This window comes from Lonchura striata, chromosome 12 (genome assembly GCF_046129695.1).
Source record: "Lonchura striata isolate bLonStr1 chromosome 12, bLonStr1.mat, whole genome shotgun sequence".
In the NCBI taxonomy this organism is placed as follows: Eukaryota; Metazoa; Chordata; class Aves; order Passeriformes; family Estrildidae; genus Lonchura; species Lonchura striata.
In genome coordinates this window covers 11,686,803-11,709,953 of record NC_134614.1, presented here as the reverse complement: position 1 = coordinate 11,709,953, position 23,151 = coordinate 11,686,803, and the positions used below count along the sequence as shown (strand labels likewise).

Genomic DNA, 23,151 nt, shown 5'->3' with positions numbered 1-23,151 from the left:
TTGTCTTGCAAAAGGGAAGAAACCCAGCTAATAATATATTCAGGGCATAGAATACTCCTGAGCTAAGTGCATTCACTGAGGTTCTCGCTGTAAGCTCTTTCAAAACATTCCTGGGAATACAAAACATGCAGGGTTTGTGATTAGGAGAATTTACACTCAGGGATAGGGCTGGGAAAAGAGAGCAGCTTCCAGGTGGGAACTGCCCCCAGTATCTCTGCCCCTGCCAGGTGGTGCTGCTGGGCTGGTGCAGGGATTGCCCAAAACCAAAATTTTCATCTATAATACTGCCTTCAGTGGTTAAAATGAATTTTCCATTGTAACACATCTGCTACAACTATATAATTAGCATGATGAGAGGATTGTGTGTTGAACTTCAACACTCACACATTTACATTTGATAGGAAAGAAAAAAAAATTAGTTTCTTGTGCACATGCCTGCCAGTTGAATTTGGCTGTAGGTGTTGGTAGGACAGTTAACTAGGAAAATGTGCAGCCATGAACTGAGGTAATATTTGAAAAATGAAGGAAGAACTAGCTGGCAAATACTGTGTTGAAAGTGTAAATGCAAATAAAACTTTCAAGTCAACACATGTTAACCATTTGTGGTTTGAAAAACCTTTCATATTTAAGTTTTGAAAGGTTTTTTCCCTTCTCTTTTAAACTTCGCTCTCTTTTGTCTGGTAATGTAAGAGTATGTTATTAATAGGCATTAACAAATCCACAGCTTTGTTTTCTACCAGTCTTAAATTCTCTTAAATGTTTTGAAATGTAAATTATGTGATATATGTGATATAAACTTGTGTAAGGATTCAGTCAATCATCAGGTGGGATACCAAACTGAGAGCATGGAAAGGGAGCAAAATGATACTAAAAGTACAGAAGTTCAAGAATTCTACTTTTTTATATTCTCATTTGCCCCACAAATCTGCAAGTAGGGAGTGTCTTGGTGTTTAAAGATACTGTCTCAAAGCTGGGGAATGAATGACTGTATGAATTAATGACTTTTCTGTTCTGATCCTTACTACAGTTTCTATTAAGCTATGTTGTCTGAAATTAAGTGATAGAGTGGATGCTCAGGAGAAACTAGATGCAGTTTTTAAAAGGGACAAGGAAAAGCAATAACCCAGAAAACAGTTGGAAATATAATATGTATTAGGAGTTGAGTCTTGTCGTTGCTGGAAGCATCATGGGGTTTATGTTCTTGCAGTAAAGCAGAAGATGAAGTACTTGGTGTTATATTAGACATTGAATCTGTTTTTAAAGAAATATGATCTGACTCTTTCCTTCTGGCCTGTTAATTCTTTTTTGCATGGGATTTAAGTGCAAATCCAGCTTTTTTATTTCTTTATTTCCTTCAAGTATATGTTCCCTTTGCTGCTTTTAAGAACATTCACTAGACAATCATTTTACAAAGATATCTCAAGTCATCATCTTCATGGTTTCTTCAGTGGAATCTTGCATCTGCAGAGACTCCTGAGTTGCACTCCTTGCTGTTTCATTGGTACCACCATTACACTGCTTTTACTTTCTGAGTGGAAGGTTGAACATCAGTATTTTTAATTCTGTTGGCAATGCTGATCTGCATTCATGAAATAAAGCTTCTTATGCACTGCAGGGTATCAGACACCATCTAGTATTTCATTGATCTTATTAGAGTGTTTGTATAGATGGTGTGGAAGGAGTAAGTAATTAGTGTATCATTGGCAAACAGGCTGTAAGTCCCCATTGTAATTCATAACAACTCTGTTATTTATTTGTATTATTTATTGAACATTTTATATAGAAGCCCATCTATATTGGAATTGAAACAGAAATGGCTTTTAAGCACTGATTGCCTGCTAGGAGGCTTTAGAGAACAGCAGTTAAGCATAAACTTGGGAGATGTAGCCACACTGATGGTTATGAGCACTGTGGAATTTGGTCAGACTTTTCAATTCACAGCAAAATTGAACTCCTTTGAATACTTTCAATAACATGGATGAATGGAATATATCCGCTTTCCCATTTTATTTTATTTCATTGTGAAGTTCTTCCTGAAGTGCTTTCTCACTTATAAAATAATTATATTTGGTCAAAGGATGTGAGAAAGAACATACAGGAAATAGGATATTCATTATTCAAATCATTATGTGTCACTTAAAAACCTATCACTTTATGTAAACTGTATCATTTGAAGAGGGGAAATCCCACTGTCATACTGGTTACTGGAAACCATTCATAGAAAATGATTCACCCCACAAGTAAAGCTTCTGCTGCCAGCCAGGTGTCATTGCATAGTCTCCATTCTCTAGTGTGTTCTTTAAATTTTTCTATGCTAAGGAAAGAATGGGATCATCACAGCTTTCCTACACTTCATGCTTCAGAGCTTCTCACAGTTATCAGGAGGAAAATAACTTGATTGTTATTAGAATAGTTACAGACTTTTAAATTTCAAGATGGTAGAATAATTTGATTAGAAGGGACCACTAGAGGCAATGCACTATACACTCCTACTCAAAGCAGAAATAACTTCAAAGTTGGATCAGATTCTCCATGCTTCATTCAATCAAAATGTTAAAATACTCAAGGACTGGAGAGTTTACAGTTTCCCTGGGCAACCTGTTTTGCAAATGTGTGCATTCTTCATGAAAAAGGTTGGGTTTTCATAACACTTTTATATTAAAACATGCTGCATTTAAAATTTCTGAAATGACTTCTATGACGAGTTACCACCACCCTGAATTTAAATAATACAAATGGTGCAGGACTTATTTATAAATTGTATCTGTATGTGGCAGTGGCCCAGATTAAATAGGTTGCTGGTGATCTGTGTTAGTTCTATTTTGTATAAATATTGTTTATTACTAATGGACTTATGGAAACTTTGAGGTTTCTTTTTGGTTTTGAAACAACACTGTTAGTTTTTAAAACAGTTATGGTAGGAAGAGTTTTGAACAGCTATTTACAAAAAATAATTCCTTTAGTGTGTTCACCCCCCACAGTATTTATATGGATTTAATATTTTATGGTTGTAAAGAATATGGAGGTGAAAATGTCCTCTCTCTTAGGTAGAAGAGCTGATGAATGCACTGGAAAAGACTAGACAAGAATTAGATTCTACCAAAGCCCGTCTTGCCTCAACACAGCAGTCTTTGGCTGAAAAAGAAGCACACCTGGCTAACCTGAGAATAGAGCGAAGAAAACAGCTTGAAGAAATTCTAGAAATGAAGTAAGTACCTTGATTTCTCTAATTTCTAGGAAAAAAAAAAAAAGAAAATAACTACTTTTGCCGTAGGAGAAAGTTTTGATGTGTTTCTTTTGGTGTTATTTTTTCATTTTTCTCTGCATATATTTCACACTGCATATATTTAAGTGTGAATCTAGGGATTTCTAATAGTTTTAAGACACTTAAACTCCTTTAAAAGCACAGAAGTGCAAAAGTCTTCATTTGAGAAGGATAAACTCAACATTTTTTGTAAATTGTCCTTATTTGCATGCAAATAAAAATATCAGTACTATATAACTTTTGTGGAATGCAATGAGGGAATTTCTGCCAGTGTCACATTCAAGGGTAGGGAGTTATTAACTTTCTATTGATGGTGCAAAGCTTATTGCTTTGAATTGGTTAAAAACACCCCCAAACTAACAAAGAATTTTTGCATACTGTGTATATGTGTTCAGAATGAAAAAGGAAGAGGGATGTGTAATTTAAATCTAACTTCCTCCATGCAAAGAAAATTAAATATCTATAATTATGAGGCATTTAAAGCTCTGATATGATCTTTAAAATTGGCAAAAAGGTGAACCTGTTATGAATTAGCTAGGCTGATAATTGTGTAGCTAACATTCAACAAAGAAAAATCACAGTTACAATTTTGAAACAGTTTTTTTGAGGGAAGAAGCCTTATATATTTTCAGGTCAATTGTTAAAGTTATCCTTGCATTTTAAAGAAAGGGAAATAATTGGAAAAAATGGTTTTCATAATATTGTTTAAATAAGGCAAAGTGGAAATGGAGTCACATACTTAGCAGGGTTTTATAAAAGTGAATTTTAAGAATGTGTGACAGGTAATACAGGTGCAGAAATAATGTAATGGAAGCACAAATGTTTCCAGGGATATTTAAAGAATTTCTGGTTTTGACTTTAATGAGCTCTATATCCATATAGAAAAATGGAATCACATATGAATTAGAATGCTCTGGGACATTATATTTTATAATAGATACATTTTAAAAGTTTTTTAAATTTTTAAGTTATCTTTACATATTAATTGTCCCATCATAACTCAGATGTTCAGTGCCAGTCATCTATTTTCTATACAGTGCTTTGGTCTGTTTCCTCAAGTGCCTTTTTTTTTGTCCTGATAATATATTTTTTTTTTATAATCATAATTAACAATTGCTGAACAAAATAGAGGGAAAATTTCTAATTCTGTTAATATGACTTTTTAAATTTGGTGCTCAAAACCTCACAGAACAGTCTGGAAAATGAGGTTGGCAAAAACTGGTGAGGTAGAACTCATTTGGACAAAAGCTGTTCTGTTCTATGAATGAAGGGCTGGTTGAGTGGTATTAGAAGTGAAAGATTCAGTAGCAAAGGTCCTAGTTTTTTTTTAAGGTAACTTAATAATTGGAAGCATTGACTCTAATTTCTATTTATTGTTTAAAAAATTCAATATTGAGTGATTACAGTTTTTGGCTATGAGTTTCTAGTTAAATAGGCGTGAAGTGTGTGTTTAAGAACATTCATGATGATTTCCTATGCTTATATTATTTTCAAGTTCCAACCATAACTCTGCATTCTAGGCCCATCTGGCTGTCATTGTCAAGATCCATCTTAATTTACTGGCCACGATCAGTTGTCAGTTTTTGAAAATTTCTTCAATTGTCATTTCTTGTTCCCATATAAATTTGTTATTTATGGAAGTTTAGAATAAAAATGGATAGCAGCCTAGTCTTGTTCATATCTGTTCAGTCTTTTTGAATTGGAAAGAAGATAAGTACCCATTAAATCAAAGGTAGTTTGATAAAATCAACTCTTTCTTAACTTGGTGCCAATTTGAGAAAAAAATAAGGTTTATTTTAACGAATTTGAAAGTATAAGTTTGAAGAAGGAGTTGCAGTTGCATGTTAATTTACTTTTTTTTTTTTTTTTTGGAATGTCATTAAAAAATATTACTATATTAGTTCTGGAGGAAATATTTTTGTTATGGTCATATTATTTTAGCAGTGCACACATAACTCATACTGACATTAATGGAAGTTATGCATACATGTTAACAGTAAAATGCAGCATGTGTTCAAATCCATCATTTTGTCTAATTATCTTGTTGCTTTGTGCTCTTTCTATGTCTGAGGATAAAGCAAAAATCAGTGCACTTTACTTTTTTTGTGAGTGATACTTCAAAAAAATCTCTGTTGCATAGTGTGACAAAAAACATGGTAATGTTTTTTAAAAAATGTATTTATCATCCATAGAAATATTTCAATTGGCCTGAACTTTAAATATGGTAGTTAGAAATATATCCTAAGACTGCTTTTTCCAGACATTGTTTTTGTTTTATGAGAGTCCACAAGTAGGAGTACAACCTTCTGAGAACTTCACAAGGCTTGCCTAGAAAAGCTCATTCATTTTGTAACATGAAGAGCTTGAGGGTAGGAGAAGTTTCAGCACTGTGATGTGGTGGAGGTTTGTCAGATGTTTCAGAAATACCATATTTGTGGAGCATACTTTCATGACCACAGTGCTTTCATACAGATCTCCTTTCCTATGTGGTGGTTCCTTCCAAAACTCATAAACCTGCTTGTAACAAAATTAGGTAGCTGTATAGATAGATAAATGTGTATTTATATAATATTAAAATTGCCATATATATATGTATGTGAAATAAATGCCTGCCCTCATGGAAAGTGGGTTTTGCTCCATGGCACAGATCATCTTTTTAGAAATGGTTGAAATTATTTTCCCTTTGGAAGATATAATGTTTGACCTGGAGAGCCAAAAGTTATAAAAGAAAGTCTAATGGCATGTGGTGGAAAAGATATAAAAATGATTGTCACTCCTTTTGTATGTTCAAGTTTTAAACTATATGCATTTCATCTTCAACTGCAACCTCTAAAGTTAAAAAGAAAACACAAAGGTCCACCACCCAAGCTGCCCCCTAACTTTGGTATCAAAATTTAGTGTTTTCTTGGTTGAAAATCTTTAAGCTAACTTTCTGGGATGTTTACTCTATTTATTAAATACAAGGTTAGAAAATATTTCATTGTGATTTTGCATTAATTTGATGATCTTTCAGTGATTTAGTTATGTGTGGCAAACACTGCACTCAGTGAGTGGCCATGTGATTAATCCCTCAAAAGACAGAATTTCATGTTTTGACCTGAAGATCTGACAAGTCTTAATTTTTGAGCTTTAGTTGTTAATTACTGAGCATTTCCTCTGTTAACTCGGTATACTCAGTACTCTGAAGCTTTCAGAATTCTTGCCAGGAGTTTGAAAGGCAATTTCCTTGCCTTAAATAGAGTTCATGCCATCATCTGTGGGTATTGCTAAATCAGTTTTGTTGGAACTGACTTTGCCCTGAAATTCACTACAAATTTTCAGAAGAAAATATATTTTCCCTTATGTGAAATAAATCAGCTGATTAGTAATGAAGCATTAAAGAGCTAAGAAAAACCCAGCTACTAGTTATTTTATTCAGTAACAAAAACAGAACATTACTGTGCTGTCCAAAGAATATACTTTAAATTAGATTTTGCAGTAAACTTTCTTACAGTGACAGTATAAAATTAAACATCCCTTCCTTTAAGTATGGTCACCACTTTGGCATTTGCCACTAGATGCCAGTCTTGGGTGCAGGACCATGGCTGGAGTCGGAGCAGCTCCATGGGGTGAGGAGGAAGCTCGTTGGAAGGAGAATGTTCTTTGTCCCCTTGTCTGTCACCAGGTCTGACTGGTGCCCTCCTGCCTTATAGAGCAAGAGCTTCAGGCATGGAAAAGTACACAAATGGCTTCAAGTGGACTTTTCAGGATATTGCAGGGATGAAGAAGGTCTTTGAATGGATTCTGGAAGTCAGGGGTCATAGCCTAAGGGAAAGACTGTGTAAAATGTAAAACTAAAAAGTCAGAATTTGTACAGAAGTCAAAATGCTTTATGAAGTACTAGTGGCAGAAGTATAAGAAGGTTTACCATTCATCTGGTTTTCTGCAGAAATACCCCTTTTTTCCATCTATAAATTTTACTGGAATAGAAGTTGGGGATTTCACATCTGTGTAGCAGCTCAGCAGGAGTTTCAGCTCTGACAAGAGCCGTTGGATATCCAGAGAATCTATCTAGATGTGTTTCCAGCACCTGGACAAATCAGCTCATGTCCCTGCCTTACATTATCCGATTACTATTTCCATCCATCACCATCTGAAACTGACACCTGGGGAGGGAACTCAACATGTTTGCCTTTATTTATGTCCTAATTGCTCAACCCTAAGAGGTTCTGACATCCACCGGAGAGTGGTTTCTTCCTCATTGCTGTGGGTACAGCATTAGTGAAAAGGGCTTCTGAAATCTCGGTGTGAGTAGTAAATCCAGTGCATCTGGAATGTTTCAGAGTAATTATGTATGCAATTCACCTGTTCAAGGCAAGCACAGGCCACAGGCATGACACTCATTGACAGGGAAATCCCTGGTGAAATTGCAGTGACTCTACTTGCATCTAGTCATGAGGCTGATTTCCATTTTTTTTTTTTTTTTTGGTTTTTCCATACAGCATGAAGGACAAGGAAAGGGATATAGTAAGGTAGGAGAAATTGGCAAAGTGATTTAGGGCTGGAACTGGTCTTTGAAATGTGTGGAACTCGCTTCTTAAAACCACTTTAAAGGATAACTTCCCTACAGACCTGCCTGCTTTCTGTGTTACAGCCAGGCAGACCTTTCCCCTGCACCCAACTTTTCCAAAAGAAAAGCAGGAAAGGAGGTAGTCACTTCTCTTCCCTGTGCTGGAACCTGAGGTGTTTCACTAAAAGGTGTTGGTGAAGTTGCTTAGTTTGTGCTCTTTTGAAATGCTGGTATACTCTAAAACCAGCCAGTATCTACCTTGGGAGGAGTTCTAGGCTGAATGAGCAGTAGTGGATATGTGACATTAAATGAGTCTCTTTGAAGCGTAAGCAAACACAAGGGTCAGATTTCTTATATTATTAGTAAAGTATTATTTTGAAAAAGAGTAACATTTTTTTTCTACGTTTCTAGCTGTATTTCAGCTTGTATTTGGAGAAGGATATCTATGATAATTTCTCTATTGTGAATTCTTTAACATGTCTGATTCAATAGGTTAGATAACAGAATGTGTATAAATAGCTGTAAAGTATATAAATAGAACATAAATAGCTGTAAAGAAAAAATAATTTTCAGGAAGAAATTTACTATTTTTTATAATTTTATTAGAAAGATTATTTTGACTTGTTGCAGCTGTGGTAATGTATACTATAAACATGTTCAGATAGCAAGTTGATTGTCTCAAAAAATTGTACCATTTCAAATGCAGAGCACTAGACTGTTTTTTAGTAACCTGTGGACTGCTTCAATTTAATTGAAGGATTCATGCTGAGAGTGTAGAGAGTCATATCCCAAGTTAAATACAAACAAACCAGCAGGATGTTGATACAACTGTGACTTCCATAGGAAGTAGTTAGAATGGTAATGTGGTCTCCTAACTTGGGTGGAAAGTCTCTTGTGACTGTTTTTGCCCCACAGACCTGTAACACAGCATGCCTTGACTAACATTTTTGACACCAACTTGCAAACACCGTAAAGATTAGAGAAGGCCAAATGAAGGCTTTGTTCTCTGGAACAGAAGCTTTCTTGAGGAAAATGAAAAGATGTTTTTCTTTTGTAAACAATGAAGAGGCTCTAAGCAATAAAATGTTTCTCTCTGTGAGAATAGAATGAGTGAGCTGTTAACTTGTCAGAGTGCTTCTCTTAAAGACATCTGAGTGTCACCAAGGTTCCTACTTATGTTCCTATGTTCAGATTACAGGACAGTATACTTTGATTTTATTCTGTAAGATTCATAATGTTTGAAATTTTGTCAGCATGGGAAACAAATTTCTTTTGTTCTTTTTAAGGTCATAATTTACTTTCAAAATAGGTTGTCACCTGCTATTGTAGTTTAGGTTTTCTGCAAACTGTGGTATGAGAAGCTGTGTTTTGCCTACTTTATACATCAATATTCAAATAAAGGAAGTTGGTTCCTCTCCCACTGTTTCTTGTCCCCTTTAGACAGTGGGAGAGGGCAGGAGCAACCTTTTCTAAATGTTTCCAGGGAGACAATGTCTTCCTCTCTTTTATGGAAAGGTAGCAATGTTTATGTCACAGAGGCATTGTCGGAAGGCAAACCAGGAGTTCAGACATATTCCAGACAATGCATATTATGGTTATAATAATTAAACATACTTTTTTGAGCTAGAAAACAAGTCTGCTTGTTTTCTTAATTTCATAAGGATTTTGTCTCTAGTTGTACTAGTGATTTTTCAGGTTCCTTTGGTCTGTGTGATTTGAGGCACCTGCCAGGCAGAAAGAGAATGGTGGTCATTCCCAGTTTCTATCCTAGGAGTGCACTTTGCATTCCAGTTTTGTTGCCGTTGTTCTTTACCCATTCTGGTACCTTGCTTCAATAGAAAAATAGCAGTCAGTGCTCCAGCAAACATTTTCTATTGAAATTCTACAATACTTTTCCAATTTTCCAAAATAAAATATTTTACAATACTTTTCTTTTGGTTTAGTGCTTTCCTCAGGACCTGAATGGTAGAGAGATGAAGGGGATGCTGCAGCTGCTTTATGAGGGAGATACTTAAAAGACTTCTGAGTCTGGGGAGGGTAAGGCAGGGGGAAGATATGTGTGAAGTTTGAAGAATCAGAAAGGAAGGCATAAACTCAGTGTAGAGTTTAGGCAGATCTCCCAGCATGAGTATCAGGAACTTGCTGAGTTAATCAGTGATCGATTTGAAGGGGAGAAGTTCTGTTTGTAAAGTGGTTTCTTGGTGACCTTCTGGAACTCGCTTCCACAGACATCAGCTGATTCCAAAAGGGGTTAGACAAATTCATAGACAAGAGCTGACTCTTTATGGACTTCTTTATACTCTTTGATTGTTGTTCTTGACCTCTGTTCCTAAAATTTATTTTCTTGTCTGTAGTATCAGCTCATTCCTCCCACATTGCTCTGTTTCACTGAAACACACAAAGTGATGATTTCTAACCCCTTTTTAAGTTTAATTTTTTTAAAGAAATGGTTATATTAAGTCTGCTAATAGAGTAGGGAAAAATCAATGGCCACACTTTGAATGGCCTTTTGTGTCTTCTGTTGCCCTATAGTGTGTAAGTGGATTTACCAGATGATATAAGTGACAAAATGATTGGTTTAAAGTGCAGGTTTTAAGTGAGCTATGACAGTTACATGACATTCTCTAGTGATTTACCCACTTAGAAGACAGGCAGGATTAACAGTGTTTCAGGTTTACAGGTGTTTCAAACTGCTTGAAGGGTGTGAAGGTGCAGAATATTCAAGCCTTTTGTAATGTGCATGAAAATATAAAGAAAGAATGGCAGTTGAAAATCATTACCCTTACTTCTCCTATTATTTTCTTTTTCTTTTTAAATCAATCTTTTTAAATTAAAATGCTTTTCTGTTTTTTATGTTTAAGTATGTTAGGGGTTAAAATTTTCTAAGGAAGCTTGTTATTTTTATCCAAATTTAAATTGCTGAGCAGTTTAGCAATCTTCTAGATAAAGAAGAAGTGAACATGCTCCCTAATGACTGTTAAACACTTTTTGTCTGGTTTGTTTTGCATAATGTCTTTAATTGCAATATTAGAAAATAAAAGGAATAGAAAAGATGGTACCCTGCAATTAGTGATCTTGACAGAGTTGTGTATACTATGTTTTAAATTTACCTTAAAAATATTTTTCTTAGGTAAACCAGTAATTATGATAAAAACTATTAGATAGGATGGCATTTGTTTGGAGGTTCAGCCAGCATGGGAATGTAGAGGCCTCCACCTCTGATAATACACTCAAAAGAGAGAATGGCTCAAAAGTCAGGAAGGAGTAGGAGGCTGTAAGTAAAAGAAAAAAAAGAAAAAGTTAAGCTTCTGTTTCATGGGTTGTTTTAAAGCTGACTGAATTACGCCCTTGTCTACTGAAACCCTCTTAGTGTAATTCCCATTGGCCTCCGTGACACATAGGGCAGCACTGATCAACTGCAGGCTCCCATAGTCCTAACCTCGGCCAGATCAGTATGATTCTAGCAGATGTTTCTGCATTTTAAACATCAAAATATGATGGGTCAGGGTTTTGGTAGGTTTTTTTCCCCCCTTATTCAAGTGGCAAATCTTGCATACTTGAGACGCAAGCCATGCAATTCAATGATAGGAATTATGAGCTGAAGGTGTCCCCAGTGGGATGATGCTGAATTTAATCTAAACTCAGATCTTTGAAAATGGAGACACAAAGAAATTTTAAAGGGTTGGATCATTTAAACTAAACTGGTGGATTATTCTTTAATATTGTATAAAAATGCAAAATACAAAATGTGCTTAGAAATGCATGTTTTTGGTTAGAAGGAAAAGGTCTTTTAAGGTCAGGAGAGAACAGAGTCAGAAGCAATGAAACAGGAGCAGTTTTCCTATCAGCAGAAGGAAAGGTTTGATTAGCTTTCTCTGCCTTCCCATTACTTTTAAAGTGCTGTGGAGTAAATCCAGTGCTACCTTCTTCCTGTGCTTCCTTAGTCTTCCCCATGCCTCCAGCAAAACAAATACTTCTCTCTGTGCTGTGGAAAAAAAATCTAAATTTCCATTCCTTAGTTCCCTCTAATTGTGCTCTCTTGTGTACTAAGGTGCAAAGTGCGCTTTTGTGCTCTCTTGTCCAAGAGGGTTCACTGATGGTTCTCTAATGTGCTTTCTCTTGTGCTTTGTCAGGTGTGAGCTCACAGGGCAAAGCCATCAGTAACAATTCCTCTTTTATTTAACATATATAGTGACACCTGTAAGAATTTATCCTCCTAGAGGTCTGTACCTCTGTCTTGAAACGAGTAACAAAATTTGCTCTTTGGAGGAGGAGATACACTCGTTGTGGTGGTGTTTGTGCCCTCCCACTGAACCATGTCTAGATTACTGTTTGTGACCCTGACAAGACTGATTATTTATTAATACAGTGCCAGGTATTATGGGTTCCCATTCATCATAACTGTAATAAACAAGATAATAATAAATGCATGCATGACATCATGACGGTCAATGCTATCTGAACAATGTGAATACAGAAACATTGCAGCAAAAAGATAATTCTTCAAATACAATTGGTAAAATATGATATAGCACACAAAAATGTGCTAAAGCACTAACTTTTCAAGGAAGAGCACCTCTCCTTTCCAGGCTATGTTGCTGTTTAGCAGAGACCAACAGATCATGAACTATGTGATGACAGTGGAAATCAGGATGAGCTCATCTCAATTTTCTGTGATTGTAAACAAAGCTGGCTAAGTCCCTGCTCTTGTGCAGTGTATCAAGGTATCTCAGCAAAGAAACCCCTATTTAACAAAGTACATTATTTATGTCTGTGCTAAGTCCTATAGTCAAGGTGTTCTATTCAGCATAAACATCACCTTAAAAGGACACCTTGCCTTGCTTCCTTAGGGTCAATGGCTTCAACTGAATAGACAAACTTTTCAAGGTGAAACAAAAGCTGGGAGACAGTAGAAACTTACACAAAATATCTATAGTGAAAGATTTTATGGTTGTTGGTAAATAGAAATGTTACTTTTGTAGAGGAGCTTGCATAATTTTAAGTAGGAGTACTATGCTTATTGTGTTACATTTTAGTACTAGAAGTTTTATTGGGGGGTGCAAGTGAAAGGTTTGATATATTCTTGTCCTTCATATTTAGTAATGATTTTCTCAAAACCCATCTAGTTTCAGTTCTGTAAATGTGCAGATACTGAAGGGGAAATGATGATTTATTGGCTTAGATTAGAAATGTAAAATTCTTTTTCATGGTTAAACTCTTCCCAGTTTCTAACCATTCCTACCTCAAACATGTAGTTTATCACTGTTGCATTCAGCTCTGACCAAAATTAGGCCACACAGGACTCTGATGATGACCATATTTCTAAAATCATTCTAGGTATGATGGATTATTCATCTCTGCTTCCCAACAAACTTCTTGCATAGTTTGAAAACCAGCTTCCATGATTCTCATCTTCTAGGTGGGAGGGTAAAATGTAGATTGGTCTAACAGAGACAGTCATTAAATGTGCTGCTTAGTTCTTTTGGTTTCCAAGCTCCTTGCCTTTATTATGGTTAGGGAACAGAGATAGGTACTGAGTAGCACATGTCAAAGGAAGGTTTTTTGCATGAGGGGACTTTGAGGTCTCCTGTCTGCATGTTATGGCAAAGTGTATCCCAGAGGCTGGTTAAGCACAGTTGATAGGGAGAACTTTTAAACTAAAAGGAGCATTTTCCCCCACTCTAAAAATCCCAAAATACAGAATACTGTCATTTTGTTAACTTGTATTTTTTTATGACCTGGACAACTTCATCCGTCTCTTGCATGACTACCTTGAGAAGTTTCCTATGTGGTCAGTAAACAAAAGTTACACAATTGTTTGTCTACGAGGTTTAAAGGAGCTGGTGTTGGGACTAGTGTGAATTCAGTAGCAAAAAACAGGGATTATTACCTAAAACCTAAATACTAGCAGCCCAAGAAGCAGGGTAGATCATCATCTAACATCCAGCAACCTGATACCCTCTTAGCAGAGTGGAAAATGCTCTGACATTCATGAGCTTAAAAGACAAGACTTTTCACCTAATAAAAAATGTTTAAACTTGCAGCAGGCATGAAACAAACTTGATTGCTTTGCAGTTTTGTTTTGGGTGCCCATTACCCTCTGTGCCCACCTAGATTGTTTTGTCAACAACTGGCAGAAAACTGCTGAAATGAAATCAGTGTTCCTGTTTTTGAGTCTATGCATCCCACCCAGGTACCCACTGCTCTCTTTATAAAAGTACTACAAGGATACAATCGGGAAGGAAATTTACCTACAGGATTTTCACAATTCTATTAAGAAATAGAATTTATAATTTTTTCTCTCAGAATAACCTCCTTTCAACACTTCAATATTGTAATGTTTTGTTTAGTCTAATGTAGGTTTTTGGTAGTATCTAGTCTAAAAATGAATCTAATTAACAGATGACTTTAGGAAATTCCTCCTGTAATTTAGCAACTAAATGAATAGGGGATATCAGTATCTGACAACCAAGTTCCACTTAAGGTTAATGTAACTATTACCTCATTAGTACAAGTTTCCACTTTTGAAATAAAACCTTTATTGACCTAAAGATGTATTTAACGAAAGACTAGATGAACTTATGTTGGCTTTGTGAAATTATGCTGTCTTTATTGATACTGACTAGCTTTATAAATGTTTATCCTAATTATGTTTTATTGTGATTAAAAAAGATTGCAGATACTCTGCCATTTTTGTAAAGTGAGCTGTTGGAGCTTTTTTTGTTCAGGAGGAGGGTAGGGTATGGAGAATAGTCCAGCTCCAGAGAGGAGGCCCCTCACAGGCCATATGAATCCACTTACATGTAAATTGCTTGTCTATATGAATTAAGGTGAAGGTTATGAAAGAACTGCATTTCTGTGTTTATTGTAGGATTTTTGACAGTCCCTTTCCTCTTTCAAGTAAATTTGGCTTAAGTCCACAGTCAGTACAGTTTTAAGTAAACTCCTCTTTTGTTACATTAACAAGGTTATAACATCACTGAGGCAGATTTCCAGCTGCATGAATTGAGGCCTGAGCATGCAGAGTAAGGGGATAATTAAAACCTTAGGGTGAGTGAGTTAAACTAGCAGCTAAAATTGGATAAAAGGCTAATTGTCCATAGCAACATAGTGAGTGTTTCTAAATATCTGTGAAATATAGATAAATATTTGTGGCCTTTTAATTCCTTTGTAAATACTCAGATTCAGATCATATTTTAGGGCACAACAAAAATCAAAAGAAAGTAAATAGAAGGCCAAAGAATTATTTTCCAGATATTATTTTATTTTAGTTATTAATTGAAAAACAGAATCCTTTTGAAGACTTCAGTGAAATTCTGACTTTTTTTACAGTTCAGGAAGCATTTTTGTGTAGGAAGTATGAGACTCAGTGTGTGATACTGTATATCAGAATGGACTGGTCAGTGCTTTGTCAAAATTTGTCATATCTCTCTTTCCTTCCTCCTTTTTTTCATTATTGAGAGTGGAGTTACATACCTTTGGTGACCCTCAAGAAGATGACATAGAGTCAGGCAAGATGATACATTACCACAAAGTTAAAAAAACAGAATGTGTTGTAATGGCTGCTTGTACTGAACTAAATGAATTGTGAAGGCCCATTTGTTATTCATTAGGAGAAGCAGAGCAGATACTGTTCTGCCTTCATAGGGAGCCTTTAAACTTAAGGTCATTTTACACTAGTACCCTTGTGGCATGGACAGCATTTAATACATTTCTAACAGCTTTTACATTTCCATGGTTTGCAGCAGTGCTTGTTGAATCATTTCTCTAATGAAGGTGTTTTAAAGTAGTTTAGAGTTACTTTGGGGGAAAACCAGGAAAAAAAGAAATAATTGGGTTGATGAAGTGACTTTATATACTAAAGAGCTAAACAGGCAGAACATATTGCTGTGAAGTAATGCATGCTGATTCCCCCGCTACAGAAGTACAGCCCTGGGGAATTTGGTTTTTTTTGTTGTTGTTGATTTTGTTTGGGGAGGGCTGTTTTTTAAAATGTAAGTAGAATTTTGCAACAGTAAGTAGAAAAATGCAACATTTTGGTGCTTTTTTGGGAAAGTGTGCATAATGTCTATCATAAGCCTTGATGTGGGCATCTAAGGAACCCAGGGGATGAGTGGCTGGGAACATTCAGGAAAAAGGGGCAGGGTTGCCTTGACAGGCAGGGAAGGAACAGCACAAAGGGAGGGGAATGGCTTGAGGGACATCTTTAAGGGAGGGTACAACTTAGAGATAAACTAACTTGCAGAAAACATGGGGGGATAACAGAATGAACCATTTAACAACAACTTAATGAAATAGACACAAACCACAGCAGGCTATGGTATGAATTCCATGTGATTTTTTTTCCAAGCTAAATACATGTAATTAATGGTAGTTATACAGCATTGTCTGAAACTGTTTATTTTTCATTTATAATACCTTACAACTTTATTTTCATGATTTTATTGTATTTGTTAGAAATGTAATATAAAGAACATCCCTGTAAAAGGAGAGTGATGTTGTCCCTTTAGCACAGAGCTGTATCCTAAGTTGAGGATTTTGCTTGTAGCTCCCAGTGCTGGAGTTAGTTCTGGTGCAATCCTGACTCAAACACCTCTTGGGTTGCCATTGCTTGGGCATCTTGTAACATCTTCAGATGGATTTTGTAGCAGCTGTCATCAATAAAACAGAAGGCAGCCAAACCATTTCCTCGCTGCCTTCAGAATGTTCTCTGCATCGTGTGTCATTAGGATGGTCCCTGTGACAATTGTGCCAGCTGGGGCTTTCCTAGAAAAATTCCAGATGTTTGTTCTGCTGCTGGAAAGCAATACTTATAGTCACATGTTTTGACTCAGGCAGAAGTTCCAGAGTTTGAACAGGTTAAAAAGCCACAACAAACCAAAGCAAACGAAGCAATAATAATCACACAGTTCACAGTAATGACTATTGGATCAAGTAGAGACACTAGGAAAAGAAAAATTGTTTCTAGAAGGGATGTTCATATTGACATCCTGTTACAGTGAATCTGTTGATACCTTCAAAATTAAATTAATATTCACTAAAATAAGACACTAAATTTGTCTCAGCTGATCTGCAGTTATCTTTGACTTTGCCTTCTATAAGTAGTGTAAATAGAGTTGGCTTGTAGAAGTGTTCACTGACCCAATACATTTTAGAGCTTGTTTTAAATAGTGTGACTGTATGTGTGCATCCTTGACTGAAATTTGATTATAAAAGTTGTCTACTCCAGTCTCTGGAAAGGCATGTAAAAACTCCAGACACAGGTGATAGGCAGGCCAACTTTTATAAGAAACAGCTTTTTTGCTACCATGCATTTTTTAAAAGTAGCTTGGTTTTGAGATAATAGAAGTTGTACCTATGGTGGCTTATTTTCTTTGATCCTCTGCGAGTCAGCCCTATGCGTGATCCGGTGCATCCGGGCAGAATGACAGTTTTACCTCTTGTTCAGAATAAAGTGCCTCCTTTTGCTGTGGCACAGAAGAGCTGTGGTGTGGTAGGATTTGTGGGAATCTGCTAGTGGTTAGAGCTTTGCAGTGTGCCTGCTTCTACCTAGGATAGCTGAATCTATGTCTGTGCAAAATAATCAAATTTGACTGAATATTATTAGGTATTACAAAAATATATTGAAAAAACATATTGAAAGGCTAGATACATGGTAATCCACAGGCAAAATCTAGCAGTGGTTGTGGTTTTTTTCTGTGTTATTCTGTTATCATAAAGCAAGCAGGGAGTTATTTTAAAGAAAGTGTAAGGAAAATAGCCTGATTTGAAAGATTCAATATTGTGGTAAATCTGGTAAGACTATGAGAGGAAGAAAATCATCTTGGTTTATATTCCTTCGGGTGGCTAAACCTCAGACTGATAAAAACAGATAAATTGACTACCAGGTAAAAGATTGATTCTGAGAAGAGATATCTTGCCTCATGAAGGAATGAACTGATTTCTGTACCAGGCAATTCTTTTGACACTGACCATTGTTGCTGGGACATGTTTTGTAGATGAGAAAGACCATAAATTGTTCTATGTGGAATTTACATGATGACAACATAAATGCATACAGAGACTATTTTATGTGTTCTAATCCCAGTGCTGCTGCAGCACTTGTTTCTGGATCAGTTGAACCACAAAGCAGTCAGGTTGGGGTCTCAAAAAAAACCCAGGCATTGGTAATACAGAGTGTAGTATCAGTTCTGTGTTGTACAGGCAAGAGTTTATGGCAGCTCAAGGTGAAGAACAGGCTCCAGTGTCCTGCTTGCCAGTCTTTGGAAAGCCTGGAAAACTCTGTAGTTCCCCAAGTTAAGGAAGGAGTATTGGGGTTAAGAGCTTAATGAACTGCATAGTAATGTACTGTAAATTCTTTCTGAAATATTAATGTACTACACTTTGTAGGCAGGTGGTAGTAACAGTCAAAAGCAGTTGTTGAAGTCAAAGTCAAGAAAAGGAAGGTGAAGACATTACTTAAGATGTGTAAGAGAAAAAAGCTTTAGCAAAACAAAAGGAAACATACTCCAGTGAGGAAAAAAGTGTTTGTCTCAAATCTGGTACAAGCTGGTTTTTCCTCCATTGGAAAGTAGGGGAATTGTCTAGGTAATTTCAGTGCTCTGAAGGGTTTTAGCTGTATGACCTTCAGAGATTTTGACAGTGTGACTGGCTCCCTCAGTCACAGCTGGGACAGTCTGGGGTTGCAAAGCATGTTTTCTTAGGAAAATAATAGAGGTACCAGCTGTTGTTAGGAGCCATCATGTCAGTAACGTGTGGTGAATAAACATGGTTGTTCACTGTTACCTTAAAATTTCTGGTATCAGAGATTATGTTTTTTAGATTTTTTTTTTCCACTAGTGGAAATGAGTGATCTGATCTTCAGCTAATTTATAAGTAGAGTTTAGATTTTGTAATGGAACAAATCAGGCTGACAGATTTCAGTGGGGAAATGCTCCTGGTTAAATGAAGTGAGCTGCAAGAAGCAATAGTCATGACACAGTTGGGCAGAGACAGATGTGCAGATGAATAACTGAAATTAATGGCAGGCACCTTTAGGGGGCTGGTTAATCTGCCAGGAGAGAGTCTGTCTCTTTTCTACCCACTTGTACATCAGCTCATAAAAAATACAAATGAGCCCAATAGCAGCAAGAGCCTTAAGATCTGCTTCCTCATTAGCGAAACTTCAGAGAAGCATTTCCTATAGCTCTGTATCTTTTTGTGCCTTTAAAGCAAAGTTGCTAGTCAGAAGTATGAAGACTGAGTTCTTGGGGCAGGGGGAAAAGAGAGTAGTAGAATGAATCAATAAAAAGAAGAGTTTGTCTTGAATCATTTTGGTAAACAGTATATTTAAGGGGTTTAATGATTACAAAGATATTAATATATTTGATAAATGCTTTTTGTATGTTGGAGATAGACTGTCTTGTATGGTTTATATTTTTATTCATATTGTAGCCCATTAAGAGCAGCACTATTAGTAGCTCATGTGATATTGTGGTCATTCTGAGCTATTAGGGCAGCAATTTCTCCTCTTATGTACAGCTAGGGCCAGCCTAAGGAGAGGTGATCCAAGGATGTCTTTTCCTGACAGCATGAAAAGTTCATGAACTGTAAGTTTTGTGTATAATGTTGAAAGAAAAACAAAGTTGCCAGTTGGGGTGGGAGGAAATGGCCTTTCCAAAGCTGAAAATAGAAAAAAGGGTAGAGAAGGCTGAGGGAAAAAAAAAAAAAAAATCAACCAATATTCAGGTTTAGAGTGATTCCTTTTCCTGTAGTTGTGGAAAAGCCAAAAGCAAAAAAAAATTGTGATTGACAGCTAGAAAGAAGAGGTCACTGGTCAAGAGGTACATTAGGGGTTGTTCAATTGTAGTGATAACTGGAACTGATAAAGTTAGCTAAGGGGGTTTCTAGCACTGAAAAACCCAAGAGGATGTAAACAACTTTGTTCCCTCTGTCTTCCCTCTGAAATTGCCCAGTGAAAGCTAGAGTTTGCTCCAAGCACTCTCTCACAATTTATCTTCTCTTTGACCTTTTGTTTGCATATGCTCCCTAATATATAGCAATTACCTCAAAGCTATTTGTAGTCATCATTTGGGATCATGTGGCTGGTTATGTGAACTACTTTTTTTGAAAAGATGGAATAAAAATTGTTCCAGGCAAAACAACCAAAAAAGCAGAATTGTAAAACTGTTTGCACATGTGTTTAGTGTAATGAAATTTATGCCTGACTCTTTCCCTAATGCTACATAATAGATCATGATCATCTTATTTCTGTACAATGTAATGTTCTGTGTGTCTGGGTTATCTGACTGTTGCAGATAATTTGACAATTTGACTATTGTTCAAATGGATTTGGGTGCTTGTTTCTCTCCTTTTCTCCTCTCTCTCATAAAGACTAATCATGTGGATTTACCTATTTCTGTATTTCTTTTAATGCCCTAGTTTATGCTTATCCACAGCTCTTATGAAGGTTTTAGTGTACTTTCCTAAACTGACACACTCTGCCCCCTCCAAAGTTGTTTGATTGTGTATTTATCCACAGACATGTCTAGAGTAAAGGGCCTCCAGGCATGAAAAATCCAGAGGACAACAACAATAGAGAGCAGTGATGCACCTTTGAAGTTATTACAGTGATGTACTGACTTGTGAACCTGTACAATTCACTTTTGAGTTTTGTTAATTCAGTTTTCCAAGATCTTTGTCAATTTCTCTGTGTCTACATCTGTACAACACATACATGCACACACATACATTTTGTATTTGTCAGTGATGTGAAAGACCCTTCTGCTGTCTAATAGGTTCAGGAATTACTGCTTTTAAAACCACTTATTGACCTGATGGAGTCAGGAAAATCATGTACTTCTAAAATGTAAGGTTTTGTATGTCAGGAATATTATTCATTAGCAAAATTGTTCATTTATCTAAATTTATCCTTAGCCTATGCTTAAGTACTTCCTACAGGTCTGTAATTACCAGCTGACATGCCAGTTCCATGCAGATAGTGTGTCAAGAGATTCTAAAGCTTTGCTCCCTCTAGGGAGCCTCAGAGACCAAGAAACATATTAGCCATTTGGAACAAAAGTAGTTGTATAATTTCACAAACTTTACAACATTTATGGAATTACTTAAATTATTCCTATTTAAGGACAAAAGCATTTGTGTTTCCTTACCTGCCTTTTCTGCACAACAAAGATGTTGGCTGCCAGTTTCATACAGAGTTTGTTTATGTTTGACACAGTAGGGATGGCCTGCACTTTCTCAATCATCTGCTGTATTTGCATAACCTTGCAGAGTTAATGGCTGCCATTCTGACAAATTAAGCTGGTTTCCTGTGTCTTTAATGGATTAAGTCCTCTTGGACAAGTTATACTTTATTTTAATCCATGAATAGTGTTTTCTAAGTGTTGTAAATAATACATTCATTTGTTTAATTCTATTGTCTTTGACTTGTGTGTTAAAAACCATATATATGAAGAATGCTAAACAAATAAGGCATGAAATAAGTTCTGTATCTACATAAAGATAAAACTAATGATTATCAATGCTTAATAGAAGAAAAAATCTAGTTATACTTTCATCACTGTCAAATATTTGAAAACATTTGGCTGTGAAGGTATTAATACTTTTTAAGCTTTGATTTCATTACAGTAGAATCTTAGTTCTTGATTCCTGGAAATTACATAATTTACACTGTGTTCTCTAAGTGTAGCAGGAACACTGGAGCACATGGTTCAGATGATGGAGTTCCCTGTCAGCTTCAATATACATCGTTGTTGTCAATATGTGTGAGCAGGTTAGAGGCAAAATATCAGAATGGAATACATGCTAATGTTATAAATTCCTGAAAATGTCATGTTTTGCAGGTAAGGTTGTGTTTAAAACCAACAATCTGTGGGAATTGAGCAGCACTGAATCTGAGGCAACATCACCTACCTATTAACAGAGCAGCATTTTTATAGTTCATAAATGATCTATAATAGACATATTCTTGAAGTATCATGGTAGAAGGGTAGTGCTTCTGCAGTTTTTACAGATAACTAGAGGTATAAAGCTACTTCTTTTCATGTGAATGAAACTTTTTACTGGAGCTTTTTTCAGTGACAGCATTAGGCAATACACTAATTTCAAACTGCTTCAGGATGTGCATTTCCTACTTTGCTGCCTGTGCATTTCTTCAGAAATACACCTGAATGTTGAGAATGCAAATATGTATCTCTGTTCATCACACTGGCATTTGTTTAGACAAATGAGATTTTCTCAGCTCCACAAAATAAGTGATAAGATGCTTGGATTAGGACTGCCTTGTAACTGAAATTGTATTTAGCTACACAGAGCTGAGTGCAGAGGAATTGAATTGTTCCTGGCTGCCAGACTTTCTTTCAATTCATTAGACCACACATACTCTGCACTGATTTTTTTTTCTTTTTTTTTTTTTTTTTGGTAACATGTCATATCTCTGGCAGTGTTCCTAAATGCTCTGTGTTTTCATGCACAGGCTTATAAGCTAACTGTTCTATGTGAACAAATCTGAAAATGCTGTTTCTTCCATATAAGTTAAGCATGAGATGTCTCCGTGGACTACCGAGTAAAACAATGCTATTTGTGAGATATGACATAACAACAAAATATTAAACAGGAGCTTAATTCTCCCCATCCTCCTCGGGACCATGACAGTGGTTCTCCTACTGGGAAATACAATGATCTATTATTAAAATGACAGCCCCACCTAGGGAGACAACAGCCCAATTCAAAGGACAGAGCCAAAAGTGCCTCCACTACCACCAGCAGCAATTGGGATCAGCTGGTGCACTGACAATTTAAACATCTGGTGGCAGGGCTTTCTCAGTGGAGGTCTGACTGTGGAATTCTCTTACACAGACACATACATGGTTTAACAAAGCCAAAGTTTTTTTATCCTCGGGGTACGGTGTCAGGCGATTTCCTTTCCCAGGCAGCAGCATTTGCTGATGGTTCCACTGGCATGCAGGGCTGCATTACAAGAGTTGTCCTGGAGGGGTGCAGCCACCCTTGCCAGAGGATGAGCTGCTGTGCAGTGTCAGCTCCTCACCAGCTCTCCACAGCTAGCAGAGCCCTTGAGGCAGTGCAGTGTCAGAATCCCTCTTATTCTTCCATGGGAATTTGTTGGTTTTGCACGTTATCTCAGTTTTACACAGGGGCTGTGCACTGCTGGGAGCTAGGAAGTCAGGATGTATGTGCTCTCCTGTTCTGCATCCTGGAGCTTATGTTCAACTGCTCAATTTCCCAGAGTGCTTCTTGAATTAATCTCCCCAAAATGGGAAAACTTCATTCTTGTTTTGTAGGTATGGTTCTGCAATGTTTTTTCCCATCTGTATCACAC

The 23,151-nt window shown here is 36.4% G+C and overlaps 1 protein-coding gene across 14 annotated transcripts in view; it reads left to right on the top strand.

Moving 5' to 3' along the window:
- ERC2 (ELKS/RAB6-interacting/CAST family member 2) overlaps positions 1–23,151 on the top strand; it is a 413,681-nt gene that overhangs the window by 212,914 nt on the left and 177,616 nt on the right. For all 14 annotated transcript variants that reach the window (XR_002465649.3, XR_002465648.3, XR_002465646.3 and 11 more), the window contains one exon: positions 3,048–3,208. Coding sequence is in view for 1 of the 14 variants with exons in the window: in XM_021532844.3 (XP_021388519.1) it covers positions 3,048–3,208 (161 nt within the window). In the remaining 13 variants the exon portion in view is untranslated. The remainder of the gene's footprint in view (positions 1–3,047; positions 3,209–23,151) is intronic.